The sequence below is a fragment of the Scyliorhinus torazame genome, chromosome 2, assembly GCF_047496885.1.
Source record: "Scyliorhinus torazame isolate Kashiwa2021f chromosome 2, sScyTor2.1, whole genome shotgun sequence".
NCBI lineage: Eukaryota > Metazoa > Chordata > Chondrichthyes > Carcharhiniformes > Scyliorhinidae > Scyliorhinus > Scyliorhinus torazame.
Window position 1 is genome coordinate 89,346,921 of NC_092708.1, and position 24,391 is coordinate 89,371,311.

The 24,391-nt window shown below is 46.7% G+C and overlaps 1 protein-coding gene across 4 annotated transcripts in view; it reads right to left on the minus strand.

Annotated features, from left to right (window-relative positions):
* Positions 1-1,299: 1,299 nt before the first annotated feature.
* Positions 1,300-24,391, minus strand: part of galnt3 (UDP-N-acetyl-alpha-D-galactosamine:polypeptide N-acetylgalactosaminyltransferase 3 (GalNAc-T3)) — a 200,529-nt gene continuing 177,437 nt past the window's right edge. For all 4 annotated transcript variants that reach the window (XM_072473890.1, XM_072473896.1, XM_072473883.1 and 1 more), the window contains exons 10-11: positions 3,978-4,127; positions 1,300-2,265 (exon numbers count right to left, since the gene is read on the minus strand). In XM_072473890.1, coding sequence (XP_072329991.1) covers positions 2,152-2,265; positions 3,978-4,127 — 264 coding nt within the window. In that variant the 3' untranslated portion in view covers positions 1,300-2,151. The remainder of the gene's footprint in view (positions 2,266-3,977; positions 4,128-24,391) is intronic.

Consider the following 24,391-nt stretch of genomic DNA (forward strand, 5'->3'; position numbering starts at 1 on the left):
AGTGGTTAGTCACGAGAATTCACTTCCCCAGTTAAGGTTGGCATAGTGGTTAGCACAGCTGCTTCAGTGCCAGATACTTAGGTACAATTTTGATCTTGGGTGACGGTGGAGTTTGGACATTCCCCTAGTGTCTGCATGGGTTTCCTTTGGGTGCTCCAGTTTCCTTCCACAGTCTAAAGATGTGCAGGTTAGGTGGATTGGCTATGATCAATGCATGGGGTTATGGGGATAAGATGGGGGAGTGGGCCCGTGTAGTGCTCTTTCGGAGGGTCATTGCAGACTCGATGGACCGAATAGCCTCCTTCTGCACCATAGAGATTCTATGGATTGAGAAGGAAAGGCTGTATTGTTCACCATCCAAAATGTAGGTGAGCGCTCACACTCGGTTTGAAGAACATGCAGTGCAGAAGGAGGCCATTCGGTCCATCGAGTCTGCACTGACCACCTAAGCCCTCACTTCCACCCTATCCCCGTAACCCAATAACCCCTCCTAACCTTTTTGGTCACTAATGACAATTTATCATGGCCAATCCGCCTAACCTGCCCGTCTTTGGACTGTGGGAGGAAACCGGAGCACCCGGAGGAAACCCACGCAGACACGGAGAGAACGTGCAGACTCCACACAGACAGTGACCCAGCGGGGAATCGAACCTGGGACCAAGGCCTGAGGGTTTAAACAAAAATGGAAGATTTGTCTAGCTTTGGCCAGAGGGAGGGATCTTCAGGGTAGACCCACATTGTTAAAATCTGGATCGGAAGTTATCAGCTTGGAAAAAGGAGCTCTGGATCAGAAGTTATCAGCTTGGAAAAAGGAGCTATCAATCACTTTAGACTGGACTGAATAATGAAATATCTGCTTAAGAGAAAGAGTGAAGTATAACCATAGAGGGAGATTTTCAGTTACTTTACATGGGGGTGATCTTTTCTAAGTAGAGTATAGGTTGCCTTCTAAAATTGTGTTTTGTAAATGTTGCTTTTAGTTTGTGTGTTACAGTAGAAGTCTTAAAACCTGAAATCCTTCCAGCCATTCACTGGAAGTTTGAACTTTTGAAAAGAAAGCAGTTTCCAATGGGATCCTAACACTATACTGGATGGCCAAGAAAGCTGCTCAACATCACTTTCTCAAAGATAATTAGGGATGAGCAACAAATGCTGGCCTTGGTAGTGACAATTACATTCCATGAAATAATTTTCAAAAATTCCTGGCTAAGATGCAGTTCCACAGGCTCTGGTTATTCTCCAGTTGCTCATCAGTCATGACTTGAATATCATTAAAAAATAAATCTTGGTCTAATACTGTAAAAGTCAAAGACATTTTATTGAAAATAGGGCTTGAAAAAGCATCATAAATACAGTTTCTGGGGAGAGTGATTTAACATATCAAAGAAATTTAAACACCTCTGTACAGAAGACTCCCGCAACCATAGTTGCCTTAAAATTTAAAAAAGACAATAACCACTGCAACCCATTTCTAGTAACCTCAATAAAATAAATAACCTGGCAGTGACAGGAGATATTTCTAAAGGTGTCCGTGTTTTTATAATTGTTAAAGTTGTGAATTTCATCAAACCAAAAAGGATCAAATCATACAAGTACTCAAAAAACCAAATGAGGGACTGCAAAAAAAAATCTTGAACTGACGTTTTAATTGAGTCCTTCTTCTTCACGTCGTAAAAACAATTCCACTTTTTGTATATTATGATGGGAAAGGATAATTTCCAATATACACCAAAATCCCAAAAATATATACATAATAACACTCTAATAAATTGTTTACCTACATAAATTGTAATTTGGTTCATCACTTATCCAAACATTAAAATTACTAGCATGTGTAATCAGAACTCAATAATCAAAACCTTATACATTCTCTGTATTCACTTTTATGCACTGCATATATTTAAAAAATGGTAAAACTATTTTTAAAATGTTCATCGCCAGCAGAAAAACAGGAAGATACCCTAGCACCATAGAATACATTCAAGTGCAATATGCTTCATTTCAAACTTTTAAGAATGTCTTGAAAATATGTTTCAATTACAATAACCATAATTCTTCTGTCCCTTTGCTTTACAACCCATGCACATATTTCCTGACTTGTGATATAAAAATGCACTTAATCCTCCTTTTGTTTTGGAACCATATTGTATGTTAGCTGAAAATCCATTTTTGGTATTGATCAGAAGGATTGCATGGCACTAAGTTCGGTTTATCCCCTCTTGCAGTTAAGCACTCGTTTGAAAGCTGATTTACCAGAAGCATATCCTGTAACATAAAATATATTTGTAAGATGTATATCTGCATCATCTTTTCCCGAATGCCTTTTTCATAAAAATGAATGTTCCTTCAGCTATGGAACTTGCACCACACCCAAGACATTTTTTTTTCATTTTACTTGGATGATCACTTTCTAAAGAGGGCCACACAGGGCTGGTTCTCCGTCATGAATACTTACAGCAAACATATTAGCTGTTAAAATATCTTATAGTCATCCTCCATTTTTATTTAATTAGTAGGGTTCACAAATTTGCAGGGATTGTCACTCTGTTATAGCACTGAAAGAATAAACCACCTGCAGTTATGCTCTTTTTCAGTTTTTCCTTTGTCTTTTTAACATGGTTCCACAAGTTTCTACATTCTTAGCAGTAACTTCTAAAACGTTTCCTCTGCAGGATCTATTGAAGCTTTCCCCCCCGCCCCTGATTTTGGTTCTTACTCATGTCAATTCAACTGTGACTATTTTTGTTCATTCTATGCTTGTCAATCTTTCAGTACACACGTGGAACACCTTTAAACACAATGTTTCAGTATTGTTGAACAACTACCCCCCCCCCCCCCCCCCTATACTACTATCAGTTTTCTTAATCAGTTTTGTCAATTGTTTAAAGCAAGTTTTTTCTAAAATTAAGCACCACCACCTACGGGCTCAGTATTTCCAAATCCTTGATCATGTTGAACTATTATTTTGTACTTGACACCCATAAGGAGCAGCAAGAATTTATTTCCTGCATGACATCTGGTTAGCTCACTAAGTCAAGGAGTTCAATACTTAAAATGCACTGTGTCGCAAAGTAAGATATGTTAAGCCAATCAACCTGAGCCCAACCAGTTTGGTACTCCCGATTTATATTTGACTGATTAAAGTCCCTAATTAGTCTACCTATTCAGGGGACAAACTGTTCCTCATTATTCTGATTTTGTGATTTTTCATTTGCCCTTAGTATTAGTTTTAATATTAAAGATCCCAAAGTAGTTGCTGCAAAGTTTTTGATCTCCCATAGTATCTTTTTATTTTTCTGATAGATGCCATAGATTAAATTAGTCCATTCCACTCCACAGTGCCTTTTCTAAATATTCTATAATCCTCTTGTTCTATTGATCAGCATCTTCTATTGTCAGCCATTTTTCTGACATTCCTACTACAACTTCATTGCTCCCTATTGCCATGACAGCTTACGTTTAATGGGGCTTCTGGTGTCATGCTCCTTTTTTGTCCCCGTTTACCTGCTACTCTTAATCGGTTCCTGGCTATCTTGAATTATGTTTAGACCTATTGTTAACGACTTTCCGCTCTTCAATCATTCATCTTTAGAATTAAAGTGTTTAGCCTTACTACTGTTGTGACTATAATCAGCTAAGGGAGCATAGACATGGGGTTGAACTGGGTAGATTCCTGATATATATGATTCATTATCATGATAGATTGCTGCATTCTTGTACTAAGTCATAAGGGGGCCTCTTCGATCAGAATTTTAAATTGCCAGAGGCATCTCCCTCAAGGCAAAATGTCCCAAAGCTACTTGTTTCTCATTTACTACACACTTTGTAATAACAAACACATTTTAAAAAGTGTGTTAAAGTAGTAAACTTCAATAATTACTACAACAAATGTAACAATTTTAAAGCTAGATCCAAAATATAACAGAACACATTAAATTGAATGAAGTATAATCTCAGCAAGGAAATTGATTCATCACCTTAATTTCCCATTTCTGCTCTCCCGAAACAAAGCTGTTTGGACCTTTATATGCACAATCCTCAAGAAAAGCAATGCCTTTTAAGTTATGAATGCACAACTCCTTTCGAATGTTATGACGAATTTCATGCAGTGAGGTATATTCAAAGTACTGAAAAGAACAAGCTCATGTCAATAAATTGCAATTTCATTGCACTTTGTGAATTCAGGCACAATGTGTAAAATACACATGGCCTTGTAGTAATCATTAATTTTGAGAAATATATTGGCCTACATCAAATACAAAACTAAAGATAAATTATATCTTTAAAAAATAAAATGATTCACGTTTATGTAGAATCACAGAATTGTTCCCGCGCAGGAGGAGGCCATTCGGCCCATCGTCGCTGCACGGCTCCCCAATTGAGCAGTATGACATTGTGCCATTCTCCTGCTTTTGCCCCATAATCATGTCCATTCTTTGATTAGAAACAATCACCTAATGCCCTCTTGAATGTTTTGATCGAACCTGGTTCCATCACACCTCCAAGCAGTGCATTCTAAACTTGAACCATCCGTGTGAAAATGTTTTTTCCAACATCGCATTTGCTTCTTTTGTAAATCACTTTAAGTCTGTACCCTCTCGTTCTTGATCCTATTAGGGGCGGGAACTGTTTCCCAATATCTACTTTGTCCAGTTAATAATAATAATAATAATAATATCACTTATTGTCACAAGTAGGCTTCAATGAAGTTACTGTGAAAAGCCCCTAGTCGCCACATTCCCTCAGGATCTTGAACAGCTCTATCAAATCTCCGCTTGGTCTTCTCCTCTCCAAGGAGAACTGTCCCAACTTCTCCAATCTATCTTCATAACTGAAATTTCTCATCCCTGGAATGATTTTTGTAAACCTCATCTGCATCCTCTGCAGTCATGTCAATCTCCCCTTATATGACAATTCTGCCATTCCAGGAATCAGTTGGTGAACCTTTGCAGCACTTCCTCTGTGGCAAGTGTATCTTTTTTTAGGTATGGAGACAAAAACTGCACATATTATTCCAGGTGTCTTTGGGTTGTGTATGTGTGTGTGTGGGGGGGGGGGGGGGGCAGGTAAGTATTCTTTGAATTTTAATATTGTGGCACGTCCCCTTTGATTTATATTTACCCATTGAGTTAACACTTATGAAATGAAACTTTTTCATTATCTTACATTGTTACAGCACATAGAGAAGCCATTTGGCCCATCGTCTCTTACAAGGATGTATACAATTAATTACACTCTCATGCTCTTTTTCCATATCCCGATCTTTGTTAATGCTAATGTCCTTTAGAAAGTCGCTACCAACCTTTAAGGCAGCATATTCCATATTAAAAATACTCGGTGTAAAAAAAAATGTTCCTCCCGTTATGTCGGTTTTTATTTTGCTAATCACCTTAAATCGGATTCCTCTGGTCCTCACTGAAAACAGTTTCTACTTATTTACTAATATATGACTAAATTATGACTTTCTAAACTACTCCTGATATTGAACACCCCTATCAATTCTTCTCTTTACTATCATTACTCAAAACAACACCAGTTTCTCCACATAACTGAAGTCCCTCGTCCCTGACACCATTCTAGCAAATCTCCTCCGCTTCTTCTCCAAGTGCTTGATGTTCTTAATAATCAGACGTTCGGAGGAAAAACTAGTGATTTATAAAAACTCAATTGTTTCTCACACTCATGCATCTATTCATGAAACCATGGATCATTTTTATTAAAAAATTAAAATAAGAGACTTTACCAAATTGAGCCCTAACCTTCAAAGATTGGTGTATGTAAACCTTCTTGTCTTTTTGTTCCTTCCTCCCCTTTAAAATTATATAGTTTCTTCCTCAAAATGTAGCACTTCATATTTCTCTGTATTAAATTTCATCAGCTGTGTTGATCCATGTCACCAACTCGTGTCGGTCTTCCTGATGTCTGCTATTATTCCCCTCATTGTTTAGTACATTTTGCAGGCTGTGTCTCATCTGAAAATTTTGCCTTCTATACCCAAGTCTAGGTCATTAATATTTAATTTAAAAAAGCAATGACTCCACAACCCTGAGGGACATCACTGTGTACTTCTCTCCAGTCTCATAAACAACCATGCAACATTACTTGGCCTCCTCGACCTGAGCAAATTCCATACCTCTGCTGCCACCGGGTCCCTTTAATCCCATGGCTTTTATTGATGTTTTAGTTAAAGAAGATTCCAAAAGAATCTCACCCTACCAATGCACTGTCCCCTTTCACACAACTACTTTTCATCACCCTCCTATCCTACTACTAAAGCATAAATCTTGAAATCGTGTTTTTGACTCAACGCACAAAGCCACAGATCTGATAATTGAGTCAGCAATCATTTTGTTAAGTGGCACTTAATTCCAAAAGTCAAGTGATCCTAGTGTGAAGAAATAATTCAATCATGTTTAACTAGTAGCTTCTATCTAAAATTGATTATTCCATCCATAAATAAGCCCTTCTACACCCATTTTATTGAATGCCTTCAGCACATCAGCTACAATATTTCCAAGCACAAATTTACTTCTCAAAGCTACTTTCCAACATTTGAAACCATATTGATTGCCCTTTGAATTTAAGTAAAACAACTAAAACTAACTACAATGTCAAATATATAATTCCAGTAATGCTGTTAGATATTTGTTCTTTAAAACTAGGTGGAGCTTTTATTTTCTACTTGGTCAAATATCAGATCATTTGAATGAAGTATTAATTATCTTTAATTTTGCTATGATCAGGTGACGAAAGGTTGAATGGCTGCTCTCTTTTCCCCGCCTCCTCCTCGTCTGACCGCCACAGCTTTGTTTAAAAATTATTATTACTTGCCAAAATCAATCAACTGCTTGAATATATTCAAAAGTGGAGCATTCACAGCACTCAGGGTAGAAGATTCCAAAATGCACAACCCTTTCAGTGACAAAATTTCTAATTTCAGTCCAAGATGGCTAACCCTTTATTAAGAGACTATGACCAATATTTACTCCTATTTTTATTTGTGAAGTTTGCAGGCAATTTGTTGAAGCGGTATCCCTTTTATTGTTTTTTGCACTATCATGCCCGTGTAGGCACTTAATAATAATCTTCATCAGTGTCACATGTAGGCTTGCATTTACACTGCAAAGAAGTTACTGTGAAAATCCCCTAGTCGTCACATTCCGGCACCTGTTCGGGTACACGGAGGGATGATTCAGAATGTCCAATTCACCTAGCAAGCTCGTCTTTCGGGACTTGTGGGAGGAAACCGGGGCACCCGGTGGAAACCCACGCAAACACGGGGAGAACATGCAGACTCCGGACATACAGTGACCCAAGCCGGGAATCGAACCCGGGTCCCTAGCACTGTGAAGCAATAGTGCTAACCACCATGCTACCGTGAGGTTGACTGGTGCCCATCCTCATGGGAACTTTTGGTTTCCTCTGAAGCTTAGAGAGAACTTTTTTTTTTAAAATGTGTTCATGGGACGTGGGCATTGTAGGCTGTGCCAGCATTTGATGCCCATCCCGAATTGCCCTTGAAAGGCAGTTAAGAGTCATCCACATTGCCGTGGGTCTGGATTCACATATAGGCCAGACCAGGTAAGGGTGGCAGATTTCCTTCCCTAAAGGACATTAGTGAACCAGATGGGTTATCACGACAATCGACAATGGTGTCATGGTCATTACTAGACTTTTAATCCAGATTTTATTTTTTTGAATTCAAACTTCACCATCTGCAGTGGCGGGATTTGAAGCTGGGAACCCAGAGCATTACTCTGGGTCTCTGGATTGACTTATGATCCCAAGTTTTAGATTCCCCAGCCAAAGGAAATATTTTCTCAGCCTCAAACCTGTAGAGCCGCTTAATAATTTTACATGTTTCAAATAGATCAGAAATCATTCTTCTGAACTCCAGGGAATATAGGTGGACACTAATCAATATCCCTTAATGGGACAATACTGCCAGCCCAGAAACCAATCCAGTGAAACTTTAGTGCACTCGCAGTTCCCAAACTTTTTTTGGCCTGTACTCCTCTTCAGATTTATTAACTTTCTGTGTACCTCTACAGGCAGTTTCTCTTTTTTAACCACCCCTTTACAATAACCACACATTTTGTAAATTGTAATTACAAATTACAGGTAAACATATGCCTGTGATAATAATGTAATTTTTATTTTTACTTCCAAACTCTTCTCCCCCACTCACTCAGCAGCCCTCATTCCCAAGTCACCCCCAGCCCCTCTTCCCAAACCAACCCATCCCCTCCATTCATTCACCCAGGATCCCTTCTTCTCATTCACCCTCACCACCACTCATTCAGCAACCCCTCTTCCCAAACCATCTGCTCTCACTCGCTCAACAACACATTTTCCCAACTCCCTACTCCCACACATTCCTTTATACCCATTTGAAATGGTTTCACTAGGACAACTCGGCCATGCAGACCATTTCCATCCAGCAGTCTGTTGACCTGTGGGGCAAGCAACCCTCTCCCACTCATTGTTTTGGCCAGTATCTTTTGCTCTCACATCAGTGCAATGCTAGTACCCTGTGTCATGATATTCAAACACACACATCATGATGGACACACTAACAGGCAAATCAGAGTACACAACACCACAACCAATCACAGACAAGAACACCAACCATATAAAAAGCACGAGCACGACACCTGGAGTTCAGTAGGTCTGGGGAGAAGGGAACAAGAAAGAGCTGTTAACACACCACAAGCAGGGAACCCCCCACGTGCAGAGTGCAAAGACCAAACTGTAAATAGTAAGTTTAAATAAAGAAGCGTTGTACCATATGCAACTGTGTTGGCTCATCTGTGTGTCAGAACACCCAACACCACATGGTACAGGAGTGGATCGATACCTGCCTACTAATCTGCCATTCTGGACATGGACCACACCGGCAAACCGCAGCCGATGCAAGTCACGGGGAACCTAGGTACCAACTGGAAGCTCTACAGGCAGCGATTTGACCTGTACATCCGTGCCACCGAAAAACAGAATGTCTCGGATGACTCGAAGATTGCAATGCTCCTCTTCTACGCAGGTCCGCACGCAACCGACGTTTTCAACTCACTGGTGTTCGAAGAAGGCGAAAGCCAAGCCAAATATGACACGGTCATCCTCAAACTGGACCAGCACTTTCAAGTTGAAGTAAATGAAAGTTTTGAAAGATACCTCTTTCAGCAACGCCTGCAAGGTAAGGAGCTTTTTCAACCCTTTTTGACGCACCTCCGGATTCTAGCGCAGTCCTGCGGTTACGGCACCACCACAGAGTCCATGATCAGGGACCAGATTGTTTTTGGCGTTGCCTCTAGTGGCCTACGCCAGCAGCTTCTTAAAATGAAAAGCCTCACCTTAGCGTCTGCTGTGGAAGCCTGTGTCCTCCACGAAAATGCTACCTGCCGTTTTGCCCGATTTCAGGCGTCCGAGTTGGCACGGAGGGGGTCCCCAGCCGTCGAATCGGCAAGCCAGGCCGCCCATGACGTCGAACGCATCCAGGCCGTCGATTACTTCCCGACCCACGGCCCGGACGACAGCGGCCGCTTCCCGCGGTCTCCCGCGCAGGTGCGCGCCAAAAATAACGGCCACAACGAGGGACGCACTGCGCAGGTGCGCCCACCGCAAGATCGCACTGCGCATGCGCAGTGGCGCAACGAACTCCGTGACGTCATGACGTGCGGCAATTGTGGAGCTCTACATTTAAAAGGGCAATGTCCTGCAAAAAACCGACAGTGCCACAGATGTGCCACGATGGGCCACTACGCAGCCCACTGTCGTTCGGCTCAACCCATGGATCCCGCGCATCCTCGACAACCTCGCAGACGAGTCAGGACCGTCCAGCCCACGCATCAAGACTTCCAGTTAAGTGATGCAGATGACCAGGATGCCTTCCGAGTTTCCGTCATTGATGTCAACAAGGTCAATGCCATCAATCCAGCCGATGAGTGGTGTGCCACCCTGACGGTCAACCGATCTCGCGTCGCCTTCCATCTGGACACCGGCGCATCCGCCAACCTGATTGCTTACTCTGCAGTCCAGGCCATGAAGGTCAAACCACCCATCACGCCATCCCGGCTCAAGATGGTTGACTATAACGGGAACGTCATCCCGTCCATAGGATCTTGCCAGCTACAGGTGACTCACAAGAGGTACACGGCCACACTCCCCTTCGAAGTTGTCGGCTCATCAAAGGACTCGTTACTGGGCGCACAGGCGTGTAAGGTCCTTCACCTGGTACAGCGCATTATGTCTCTCTCTCCAGATGAGACATCCGACTTCCCGGATGCTGAGTTCCACGCAAATCTCCATTCCCTCCTTGCTCACAACCAGGAGGTTTTTGAAGGCATGGGGACATTGCCATACACGTACAAGATTCGACTCAGACCGGACGCCATCCCTGTCGTTCACGCACCTCGCAGGGTTCCTGCGCCACTCAAAGACCGCCTCAAGGCACAACTGCAGATTCTTCAGGACCAAGGGGTCCTATCCAGGGTCACGGAGCCCACGCCATGGGTCAGCTCCATGGTCTGTGTAAAGAAGCCCTCTGGCGAGCTCCGTATATGTATAGATCCAAAAGATCTGAATAACAATATCATGCGGGAACACTATCCCATCCCGAAACGAGAAGACCTCACCAGCGAGATGGCGCGAGCCAAAATATTCACTAAATTGGATGCGTCCAAAGGATTCTGGCAGATCCAACTGGACCCGGCCAGCCGAAGACGATGCACATTCAACACCCCTTTTGGCAGATTCTGCTACAACCGGATGCCATTCGGCATCATTTCGGCATCTGAAGTATTCCACCGCATTATGGAGCAGATGATGGAAGGCATCGAAGGGGTACGTGTATATGTGGACGATATCATCATTTGGTCCACCACTCCGCAGGAACACATGCATCGTCTACGACGTGTCTTTACCCGCATACGACAAAATGGCCTGCGTCTCAACCGTGCGAAGTGTGCCTTCGGCCAGACGGAGCTGAAATTCCTCGGGGACCACATCTCAAGGTCAGGGGTCCGTCCCGATGCAGACAAGGTTAGCGCCATCACAGCCATGCCACGACCGGCTGACAAGAAGGCTGTCTTAAGATTCCTGGGCATGGTCAACTTCCTTGGGAAGTTCATTCCCAACCTGGCTTCTCATACAACAAATATGCGCCATCTCGTAAAAAAATCGACAGAATTCAACTGGCACCAATCGCATCAGCGGGAATGGGAGGAGCTCAAGCACAAACTGGTCACGGCACCAGTGCTGGCCTTCTTTGACATGACGCGCCCTACAAAGATCTCAACAGACGCCAGCCAATCTGGTATTGGAGCGGTACTCCTGCAAAAAGACAGCACGTCATCATGGGCCCCGGTTGCGTATGCCTCACGAGCCATGACCCCTACCGAACAGCGCTACGCGCAAATCGAAAAAGAATGCCTGGGCTTGTTAACTGGACTGGACAAGTTCCACGACTATGTGTATGGCCTGCCACGATTTACGGTCGAAACTGACCACCGCCCCCTGGTCAACATCATTAACAAAGACCTGAACGACATGACTCCTCGCCTCCAGCGCATCTTACTTAAACTCAGGAGGTACGATTTTGAACTGATCTACACTCCGGGGAAGGAACTCATCGTGGCGGACACTCTTTCCCGAGCAGTGAGCACACCACCAGATGCGGAGGGGTTCGTGCGTCAAATTGAGGCACACGTAACTCTGACAGCAGCAAATCTGCCAGCTGATGATCCTAGTCTGGCCCACATACGCGCAGAGACGGCGACTGACCCCCTTCTGCAGCGAGTGATGCGCCACATGACGGAAGGGTGGCTAAAAGGGCAGTGCCCCCAGTTTTATAATGTGCGAGATGATCTCACCAACATAGACGGGGTCCTTATGAAATCACACAGGATCGTTATTCCGCACAGCGTGCGCCAGATGATTCTTCATCAACTACACGAAGGCCACTTGGGCGTCGAAAAATGCAGACGAAGGGCCCGGGAGGCGGTATATTGGCCGGGTATTAATGAAGACATAGCCAACATGGTGCTCAACTGCACAACCTGTCAGAGGTTTCAGCCGGCGCAACCTCCGGAAACACTTCTACCACACGAGATGGTGACGTCCCCCTGGGCGAAGGTGGGTGTTGACCTATTTCACGCGCTAGGCAGAGATTACATTGTTATTATAGACTACTTCTCAAACTACCCGGAAGTCATGCCTCTCCATGATCTGACGTCGTCCGCAGTCATTGGGGCCTGCAAGGAAACATTTGCTCGCTATGGCATTCCAAGGACTGTCATGTCAGACAATGGACCTTGTTTTGCCAGCCGTGAATGGTCGTCCTTTGCCGCAGCATATGGTTTCACTCATGTGACGTCCAGCCCTCTGCATCCACAATCGAACGGGAAGGCTGAAAAGGGTGTCCACATCGCCAAGCGGCTCCTGTGCAAGGCGGCTGCTGCCGGATCGGACTTTAACCTTGCCTTGCTGGCCTATCGATCGGCCCCGTTATCCACGGGTCTCTCGCCAGCGCAGCTACTAATGGGTCGCTCCCTCAGGACGACGGTACCGTCCATCCTGGCACCAACGACAGACCATGAGGCGGTTCTTCGGAACATGCAACTGCAGCGTGATCGCCAGAAAAGTCGGTACGACACACGAGCGACGGACCTGCCCCCCCTGTCCTCCGGAGACAAAGTACGCGTCCATCAACCGTATGGTGGCTGGTCAGCACCGGCCGAAGTCCTCCGACAAGTGGCTCCCCGCTCGTTCCTGGTTCGCATGCCGGATGGTTCCGTGCGTCGCCGCAATCGGCGCGCCCTTCGCCGACTTCCACGCTCACAGCCACACAGCACGCACACGCCAGATCCTCAACAGGCTTCCGAGGATGACTTTGTGGAGCTGCCGCACATCACGCCCTTTCCGTCGCCGCCTATGGCCAGGCCTGCACAGCAGCCGGTGGTTCTTGATCCACCCTTGAGGCGGTCAACCCGAACTCGTCGCAAGCCCATTAGACTGGACTTATAATACCGTTCATATGTTTAACAAGTTGCACAATTTTACATGATAACCTGTTGTTGTTTATCGTTCCAGAGGTCGTCTGACTGGACAACTGTTCAAGTTTTTTTTTTTTTTTTTTTCTCTTCTTCTCTCGTTCGCATTTATGTTATGTTATGGTACAACTTGGCTCATGTGACGCACCCGACATCGCCCCATGTACATAGTTCCGTCATATGCACATGCTGCACACAACACACACACACTCCTAGATGCACTCACGACACGATCATATTTATCACCACGTAGGCACATATCTTTGTAAAAAGGGGGGATGTCATGATATTCAAACACACACATCATGATGGACACACTAACAGGCAAATCAGAGTACACAACACCACAACCAATCACAGACAAGAACACCAACCATATAAAAAGCACGAGCACGACACCTGGAGTTCAGTAGGTCTGGGGAGAAGGGAACAAGAAAGAGCTGTTAAAACACCACAAGCAGGGAACCCCCCACGTGCAGAGTGCAAAGACCAAACTGTAAATAGTAAGTTTAAATAAAGAAGCGTTGTACCATATGCAACTGTGTTGGCTCATCTGTGTGTCAGAACACCCAACACCACACCCTGGTTCACCTCTCTGCTGTTCCCCAATCACAACTGCATTCGTGTCTGTTATCACCATGTGCAGGAGAGAAACAACCTGCGATTGGAGGAGCAGCAGGAAGGAGTGTGGTGCCGCATTAGCCGGAGCTCCAAACCCACAAACATTTGGGAACCTCGGGACTAAGGAAAGGGTTGGGAAGAGATCGGAATAAATTTCACATCCCTGAAAATTATTAGAAAAGTATCCCCAGAAACATCTGGCATAATCCCAGGGTATGGGTACCCCATTTTGGAACCAGTATTCAAGGGCAAGTATGTCCTTCCTTTGATAAAGAGACCAGAACATCAAAATCATATGCCACGTGGCCTTCCCATTCCCTGTTTAACTCACAGAATAGAAACATCGAATGGTTACAGTGCAGAACAAGGTAATTCAGCCTGTTGTGGCTGTGCCAGCTTTCTCTAAAGGCAATTCACGCCCTTCCCCCAAACCTTCAACTTTTTTATCCACAGATAATAATTAGTTCTCTTTCAAGAGTCACAAGTGAATTTTCTTACAGCAGCTTCTCAGGCATCACATTCCAGATCATAGCCACACACTGCGGCAGTAATTCCAGATCATAGCCACACACAGTGGCAACGCATTTCAGATCATAGCCACTCACTGCGGCAGCACATTTCAGATCACAGCCACTCATCGAGACAGTGCATTCCAGATCATATCTTTAGCACAGTGCTAAATCGCTGGCTTTGAAAGCAGACCAAAGCAGGCCAGCAGCACGGTTCAATTCCCGTTACAGCCTCCCCGAACAGGCGCCGGAATGTGGCGACTAGGGGCTTTTCACAGTAACATCATTGAAGCCTACTTGTGACAATAAGCGATTTTCATTTCATTTTTAATTTCATTTCACTGCGGCAGCACATTCCAGATCATAGCCACTCACTGCAGCAGCACATTCCAGATCATAGCCACTCACTGAGACAGTGCATTTCAGATCATAGCCACTCACTGCAGCAGCACATTCCAGATCATAGCCACTCACTGCGGCAGCACATTTCAGATCATAGCCACTCACTGCAGCAGCACATTTCAGATCATAGCCACTCACTGCGGCAGTAATTCCAGATCATAGCCACTCACTGCGGCAGCACATTCCAGATCATAGCCACTCACTGCGGTATCACATTCCAGATCATAGCCACTCACTGCGGCAGCACATTTCAGATCATAGCCACTCACTGCGGCAGTAATTCCAGATCATAGCCACTCACTGTGGCAGTAATTCCAGATCATAGCCACTCACTGCGGCAGTAATTCCAGATCATAGCCACTCACTGCGGCAGTAATTCCAGATCATAGCCACTCACTGCGGCAGTAATTCCAGATCATAGCCACTCACTGCGGCAGCACATTCCAGATCATAGCCACACACTGCGGCAGTAATTCCAGATCATAGCCACACACTGCGGCAGCACATCCCAGATCATAGCCACTCACTGCAATAGCACATTCCAGATCATAGCCACTCACTGCGGCAGCACACTCCAGATCATAGCCACTCACTGTGGCAGCACATTCCAGATCATAGCCACTCACTGCGGCAGTAATTACAGATCATAGCCACACACTGCGGCAGTAATTACAGATCATAGCCACAGACTGCGGCAGTAATTACAGATCATAGCCACTCACTGCGGCAGTAATTACAGATCATAGCCACTCACTCTGGCAGTAATTACAGATCATAGCCACTCACTCTGGCAGTAATTACAGATCATAGCCACTCACTGCGGCAGTAATTACAGATCATAGCCACTCACTCTGGCAGTAATTACAGATCATAGCCACTCACTGCGGCAGCACATTCCAGATCATACCCACACACTGCGGCAGTAATTACAGATCATAGCCACACACTGCGGCAGTAATTACAGATCATAGCCACTCACTGTGGCAGCACATTCCAGATCATAGCCACTCACTGCGGCAGTAATTACAGATCATAGCCACTCACTCTGGCAGCACATTCCAGATCATAGCCACTCACTGCGGCAGCACATTCCAGATCATAGCCACACACTGCGGCAGTAATTCCAGATCATCGCCACACACTGCGGCAACACATTCCAGATCATATCCACTCACTGCGGCAGCACATTGCAGATCATAGCCACTCACTGCGGCAGCACATTTCAGATCATAGCCACTCACTGAGACAAGGCATTCCAGATCATAGCCACTCACTGCGGCAGTAATTCCAGATCATAGCCACTCACTGAGACAGTGCATTCCAGATCATAGCCACTCGCTGAGACAGTGCATTCCAGATCATAGCCACTCATTGAGACAGTGCATTCCAGATCATAGCCACTCACTGCAGCAGCACATTCCAGATCATAGCCACTCACTGCGGCAGTAATTCCAAATCATAGCCACACATTGCGGCAGCACATCCCAGATCATAGCCACTCACCGCAATAGCACATTCCAGATCATAGCCACTCACTGCGGCAGCACATTCCAGATCATAGCCACTCACTGCAGCAGTAATTACAGATCATAGCCACTCACTCTGGCAGCACATTCCAGATCATAGCCACTCACTGCGGCAGCACATTCCAGATCATAGCCACTCACTGCGGTATCACATTCCAGATCATAGCCACTCACTGCGGCAGCACATTTCAGATCATAGCCACTCACTGCGGCAGTAATTCCAGATCATAGCCACACACTGCAGCAGCACATTCCAGATCATAGCCACTCACTGCGGCAGTAATTCCAGATCAGAGCCACACACTGCGGCAGTAATTCCAGATCATAGCCACTCACTGCAGCAGCGCATTCCAAATCGGAGCAACTCACTGAGACAGTGCATTCCAGATCATAGCCACTCACTGCGGCAGCACATTCCAGATCATAGCCACACACTGAGACAGTGCATTCCAAATCATAGCAACTCACTGAGACAGTGCATTCCAGATCATAGCCACTCACTGAGACAGTGCATTCCAGATCATAGCCACTCACTGAGATAGTGCATTCCAGATCATAGCCACTCACTGCGGCAGCACATTCCAGATCATAGCCACACACTGCGGCAGTAATTCCAGATCATAGCCACACACTGCGGCAGCACATCCCAGATCATAGCCACTCACTGCAATAGCACATTCCAGATCATAGCCACTCACTGCGGCAGCACATTCCAGATCATAGCCACTCACTGTGGCAGCACATTCCAGATCACAGCCACTCACTGCGGCAGTAATTACAGATCATAGCCACACACTGCGGCAGTAATTACAGATCATAGCCACAGACTGCGGCAGTAATTACAGATCATAGCCACTCACTGCGGCAGTAATTACAGATCATAGCCACACACTGCGGCAGTAATTACAGATCATAGCCACTCACTGTGGCAGCACATTCCAGATCATAGCCACTCACTGCGGCAGTAATTACAGATCATAGCCACTCACTCTGGCAGCACATTCCAGATCATAGCCACTCACTGCGGCAGCACATTCCAGATCATAGCCACACACTGCGGCAGTAATTCCAGATCATCGCCACACACTGCGGCAACACATTCCAGATCATATCCACTCACTGCGGCAGCACATTGCAGATCATAGCCACTCACTGCGGCAGCACATTTCAGATCATAGCCACTCACTGAGACAAGGCATTCCAGATCATAGCCACTCACTGGGGTATCACATTCAAGATCATAGCTACTCACTTTAGCAGCAGATTCCAGATCATAGCCACTCACTGCGGCAGCACATTCCAGATCATAGCCACTCACTACGGCAGCACATTTCAGATCATAGCCACTCACTGAAACAGTGCATTCCAGATCATATCCACTCACTGCGGCAGCACATTCCAGATCATAGCCGCTCACTGCAGCAGCACATTCCAGATCATAGCCACACACTGCGGCAGTAATTCCAGATCAGAGCCACACACTGCGGCAGTAGTTCCAGATCATAGCCACTCACTGCGGCAGCACATTCCAGATCATACCCACTCACTGTGGCAGCACATTCCAGATCATAGCCACTCACTGCGGCAGTAATTCCAGATCATAGCCACACACTGCGGCAGCACATTCCAAATCATAGCCACTCACTGGGGTATCACATTCCAGATCATAGCTACTCACTTTAGCAGCAGATTCCAGATCATAGCCACTCACTGCGGCAGCACATTCCAGATCATAGCCACTCACTGAGACAGTGAATTCCAGATCATAGCCACTCACTGAGACAGTGCATTCCAGATCATAGCCACTCACTGCGGCAGCACATTCCAGACCATAGCCACACTCTGCGGCAGTAATTCCAGATCATAGCCACTCACTGCGGCAGTAATTCCAGATCATAGACACGGCAGCACATTCCAGATCATAGCCACTCACTGAGACAGTGCATTCCAAATCATAGCAACTCACTGAGACAGTGCAATCCAGATCATAGCCACTCACTGAGACAGTGCATTCCAGATCATAGCCACTCACTGAGACAGTGCATTCCAGATCATAGCCACTCACTGCGGCAGCACATTCCAGTCCATAGCCACACTCTGCGGCAGTAATTCCAGATCATAGCCACTCACTGCGGCAGTAATTCCAGATCATAGCCACTCACTGCGGCATCACATTCCAGATCACAGCCACTCACTGCGGCAGTAATTCCAGATCATAGACACTCACTGTGGCAGCACATTCCTGATCATAGCCACTCACTGCGGCAGTAATTCCAGATCATAGCCACTCACTGTGGCAGCACATTCCAGATCATAGCGACTCACTGAGACAGGGCATTACAGATCATAGCCACTCACTGCAGCATCACATTCCAGATCATAGCTACTTACTAAATCAGTGCATTCCAGATCATAGCCACTCACTGCGGCAGAACATTCCAGATCATAGCCACACATTGCGGCAGTAATTCCAGATCATACCCACTCACTGCGGCAGTAATTCCAGATCATAGCCACTCACTGCGGCAGTAATTCCAGATCATACCCACTCACTGCGGCAGTAATTCCAGATCATACCCACTCACTGCGGCAGCACATTTCTGATCATAGCCACTCACTGAGACAGTGCATTCCAGATCATCGCCACTCCCTGAGACAGTGCATTCCACATCCTAGCCACTCACTGCGGCAGCACATTCCAGATCATAGCCACTCACTGAGACAGTGCATTCCAGATCATAGCCACTCACTGTGGCAGCACATTCCAGATCACAGCCACTCACTGAGACAGTGCATTCCAGATCATAGCCACTCACTGTGGCAGTAATTACAGATCATAGCCACTCACTGCAACAGCACATTCCAGATCACAGCCACTCACTGTGGCAGCACATTCCAGATCATAGCCACACACCGTGGCAGCATATCCCAGATCATAGCCACTTACTGCGGCGGTAATTCCAGATCATAGCCACACACTGCAGCAGCACATTCCAGATCATAGCCACTCACTGCGATAGCACATTGCAGATCATAGCTGCTCACTGCAGCAGCACATTCCAGATCATAGCCACACACTGCGGCAGTAATTCCAGATCAGAGCCACACACTGCGGCAGTAGTTCCAGATCACAGCCACACACTGGCAGTAATTCCAGATCACAGCCACACACTGGCAGTAATTCCAGATCATAGCCACATACTGCGGCAGCACATTCCAGATCATAGCCACTCACTGCGGCAGCACATTCCAGATCATAGCCACTCACTGCGACAGCACATTCCAGATCATAGCCACTTACTGCGGCAGTCATTCCAGATCATAGCCACTCACTGCGGCAGCACATTCCAGATCATAGCCACTCACTGCGAAAGCACATTCCAGATCATAGCCACTCACTGTGGCAGTAATTCCAGATCATAGCCACTCACTGTGGCAGCACATTCCAGATCATAGCCACTCACTTTAGCAGCACATTCCAGATCATAGCCACTTACTGCGGCAGTCATTCCAGATCATAGCCACTCACTGTGGCAGCACATTCCAGATCATAGCCACTCACTGCGGCAGTAATTCCAGATCATAGCCACTCACTGCGGCAGCACATTTCAGATCACAGCCACTCACTGCGGCAGCAAATTCCAGATCATAGCCACTCACTGTGGCAGCACATCCCAGATCATAGTCACACACTGCGGCAGTAATTCCAGATCATAGCCACTCACTGTGGCAGCACATCCCAGATCATGGTCACACACTGCGGCAGCACATTCCAGATCATATCCACTCACTGCGGCAGGAATTCCAGATCATAGCCACACACTGTGGCAGCACATTCCAGATCATAGCCACTCACTGCGGCAGCACATTCCAGATCATAGCCACTCACTGCGGCAGTAATTCCAGATCATAGCCACACACTGCGGCAGCACATTCCAGATCATAGCCAGTCACTGGGGTATCACATTCCAGATCATAGCTAGTCACTTTAGCAGCAGATTCCAGATCATAGCTACTCACTGCGGCAGCACATTTCAGATCATAACCACTCACTGAGACAGTGAATTCCAGATCATAGCCACTCACTGCAGCAGCACATTTCAGATCATAGCCACGGCAGCACATTCCAGATCATAGCAACTCACTGAGACAGTGCATTCCAAATCACAGCCACTCACTGAGACAGTGCATTCCAGATCATAGCCACTCACTGAGACAGTGCATTCCAGATCATAGCCACTCACTGAGACAGTGCATTCCAGATCATAGCCACTCACTGCGGCAGCACATTCCAGACCATAGCCACACTCTGCGGCAGTAAGTCCAGATCATAGCCACTCACTGCGGCATCACATTCCAGATCATAGCCACACACTGCGGCAGTAATTCCAGATCATAGCCACTCACTGAGACAGTGCATTCCAGATCATAGCCACTCACTGTGGCAGCACATTCCAGATCATAGCCACTTACTAAATCAGTGCATTCCAGATCATAGCCACTCACTGCGGCAGCACATTCCAGATCATAGCCACTCACTGCGGCAGCACATTCCAGATCATACCCACTCACTGTGGCAGCACATTCCAGATCATAGCCACTCACTGCGGCAGTAATTCCAGATCATAGCCACACACTGCGGCAGCACATTCCAAATCATAGCCACTCACTGGGGTATCACATTCCAGATCATAGCTACTCACTTTAGCAGCAGATTCCAGATCATAGCCACTCACTGCGGCAGCACATTCCAGATCATAGCCACTCACTGAGACAGTGAATTCCAGATCATAGCCACTCACTGAGACAGTGCATTCCAGATCATAGCCACTCACTGCGGCAGCACATTCCAGACCATAGCCACACTCTGCGGCAGTAATTCCAGATCATAGCCACTCACTGCGGCAGTAATTCCAGATCATAGACACGGCAGCACATTCCAGATCATAGCCACTCACTGAGACAGTGCATTCCAAATCATAGCAACTCACTGAGACAGTGCAATCCAGATCATAGCCACTCACTGAGACAGTGCATTCCAGATCATAGCCACTCACTGAGACAGTGCATTCCAGATCATAGCCACTCACTGCGGCAGCACATTCCAGTCCATAGCCACACTCTGCGGCAGTAATTCCAGATCATAGCCACTCACTGCGGCAGTAATTCCAGATCATAGCCACTCACTGCGGCATCACATTCCAGATCACAGCCACTCACTGCGGCAGTAATTCCAGATCATAGACACTCACTGTGGCAGCACATTCCTGATCATAGCCACTCACTGCGGCAGTAATTCCAGATCATAGCCACTCACTGTGGCAGCACATTCCAGATCATAGCGACTCACTGAGACAGGGCATTACAGATCATAGCCACTCACTGCAGCATCACATTCCAGATCATAGCTACTTACTAAATCAGTGCATTCCAGATCATAGCCACTCACTGCGGCAGAACATTCCAGATCATAGCCACACATTGCGGCAGTAATTCCAGATCATACCCACTCACTGCGGCAGTAATTCCAGATCATAGCCACTCACTGCGGCAGTAATTCCAGATCATACCCACTCACTGCGGCAGTAATTCCAGATCATACCCACTCACTGCGGCAGCACATTTCTGATCATAGCCACTCACTGAGACAGTGCATTCCAGATCATCGCCACTCCCTGAGACAGTGCATTCCACATCCTAGCCACTCACTGCGGCAGCACATTCCAGATCATAGCCACTCACTGAGACAGTGCATTCCAGATCATAGCCACTCACTGTGGCAGCACATTCCAGATCACAGCCACTCACTGAGACAGTGCATTCCAGATCATAGCCACTCACTGTGGCAGTAATTACAGATCATAGCCACTCACTGCAATAGCACATTCCAGATCACAGCCACTCACTGTGGCAGCACATTCCAGATCATAGCCACACACCGTGGCAGCATATCCCAGATCATAGCCACTTACTGCGGCGGTAATTCCAGATCATAGCCACACACTGCAGCAGCACATTCCAGATCATAGCCACTCACTGCGATAGCACATTGCAGATCATAGCTGCTCACTGCAGCAGCACATTCCAGATCATAGCCACACACTGCGGCAGTAATTCCAGATCAGAGCCACACACTGCGGCAGTAGTTCCAGATCACAGCCACACACTGGCAGTAATTCCAGATCACAGCCACACACTGGCAGTAATTCCAGATCATATCCACTCACTGCGGCAGGAATTCCAGATCATAGCCACACACTGTGGCAGCACATTCCAGATCATAGCCACTCACTGCGGCAGCACATTCCAGATCATAGCCACTCACTGCGGCAGTAATTCCAGATCATAGCCACACACTGCGGCAGCACATTCCAGATCATAGCCAGTCACTGGGGTATCACATTCCAGATCATAGCTAGTCACTTTAGCAGCAGATTCCAGATCATAGCTACTCACTGCGGCAGCACATTTCAGATCATAACCACTCACTGAGACAGTGAATTCCAGATCATAGCCACTCACTGCAGCAGCACATTTCAGATCATAGCCACGGCAGCACATTCCAGATCATAGCAACTCACTGAGACAGTGCATTCCAAATCACAGCCACTCACTGAGACAGTGCATTCCAGATCATAGCCACTCACTGAGACAGTGCATTCCAGATCATAGCCACTCACTGAGACAGTGCATTCCAGATCATAGCCACTCACTGCGGCAGCACATTCCAGACCATAGCCACACTCTGCGGCAGTAAGTCCAGATCATAGCCACTCACTGCGGCATCACATTCCAGATCATAGCCACACACTGCGGCAGTAATTCCAGATCATAGCCACTCACTGAGACAGTGCATTCCAGATCATAGCCACTCACTGTGGCAGCACATTCCAGATCATAGCCACTTACTAAATCAGTGCATTCCAGATCATAGCCACTCACTGCGGCAGCACATTCCAGATCATAGCCACTCACTGCGGCAGCACATTCCAGATCAGAGCCACACACTGCGGCAGTAATTCCAGATCATAGCCACTCACTGCGGCAGTAATTCCAGATCATAGCCACTCACTGCGGCAGCACATTTCAGATCATAGCCACTCACTGAGACAGTGCATTCTAGATCATCGCCACTCACTGAGACAGTGCATTCCAGATGCTAGCCACTCACTGCGGCAGCACATTCCAGATCATAGCCACTCACTGCGGCAGTAATTTCAGATCATAGACACTCACTGCGGCAGCACATTCCAGATCATAGCCACTCACTGAGACAGTGCATTCCAGATCCTAGCCACTCACTGCGGCAGCACATTCCAGGTCATAGCCACTCACTGCGGCAGTAATTTCAGATCAAAGCCACTCACTGCGACAGCACATTGCAGATCATAGCCACTCACTGCGGCAGCACATTCCAGACCATAGCCACTCACTGCGGCAGCACATTCCAGATCATAGCCGCTCACTGCATCAGCACATTCCAGATCATAGCCACACACTGCGGCAGTAATTCCAGATCAGAGCCACACACTGTGGCAGTAGTTCCAGATCACAGCCACACACTGGCAGGAATTCCAGATCACAGCCACACACTGGCAGTAATTCCAGATCATAGCCACATACTGCGGCAGCACATTCCAGATCATAGCCACTCACTGCGACAGCACATTCCAGATCATAGCCACTCACTTTAGCAGCACATTCCAGATCATAGCCACTTACTGCGGCAGTCATTCCAGATCATAGCCACTCACTGCGACAGCACATTCCAGATCATAGCCACACACTGTGGCAGTAATTCCAGATCATAGCCACTCACTTTAGCAGCACATTCCACATCATAGCCACACACTGCGGCAACACATTCCAGATCATAGCCACTCACTGCGGCAGCACATTTCAGATCACAGCCACTCACTGCGGCAGCAAATTCCAGATCATAGCCACACACTATGGCAGCACATCCCAGATCATAGTCACACACTGCGGCAGTAATTCCAGATCATAGCCACTCACTGTGGCAGCACATTCCAGATCATAGCCACACACTGCGGCAGTAATTCCAGATCATAGCCACACACTGCGGCAGCACATTCCAGATCATAGCCACTCACTACGGCAGCACATTTCAGATCATAGCCACTCACTGAGACAGTGAATTCCAGATCATAGCCACTCACTGCAGCAGCACATTCCAGATCACAGCCACGGCAGCACATTCCAGATCATAGCCACTCACTGAGACAATGCATTCCAGATCATAGCCACTCACTGAGACAGTGCATTC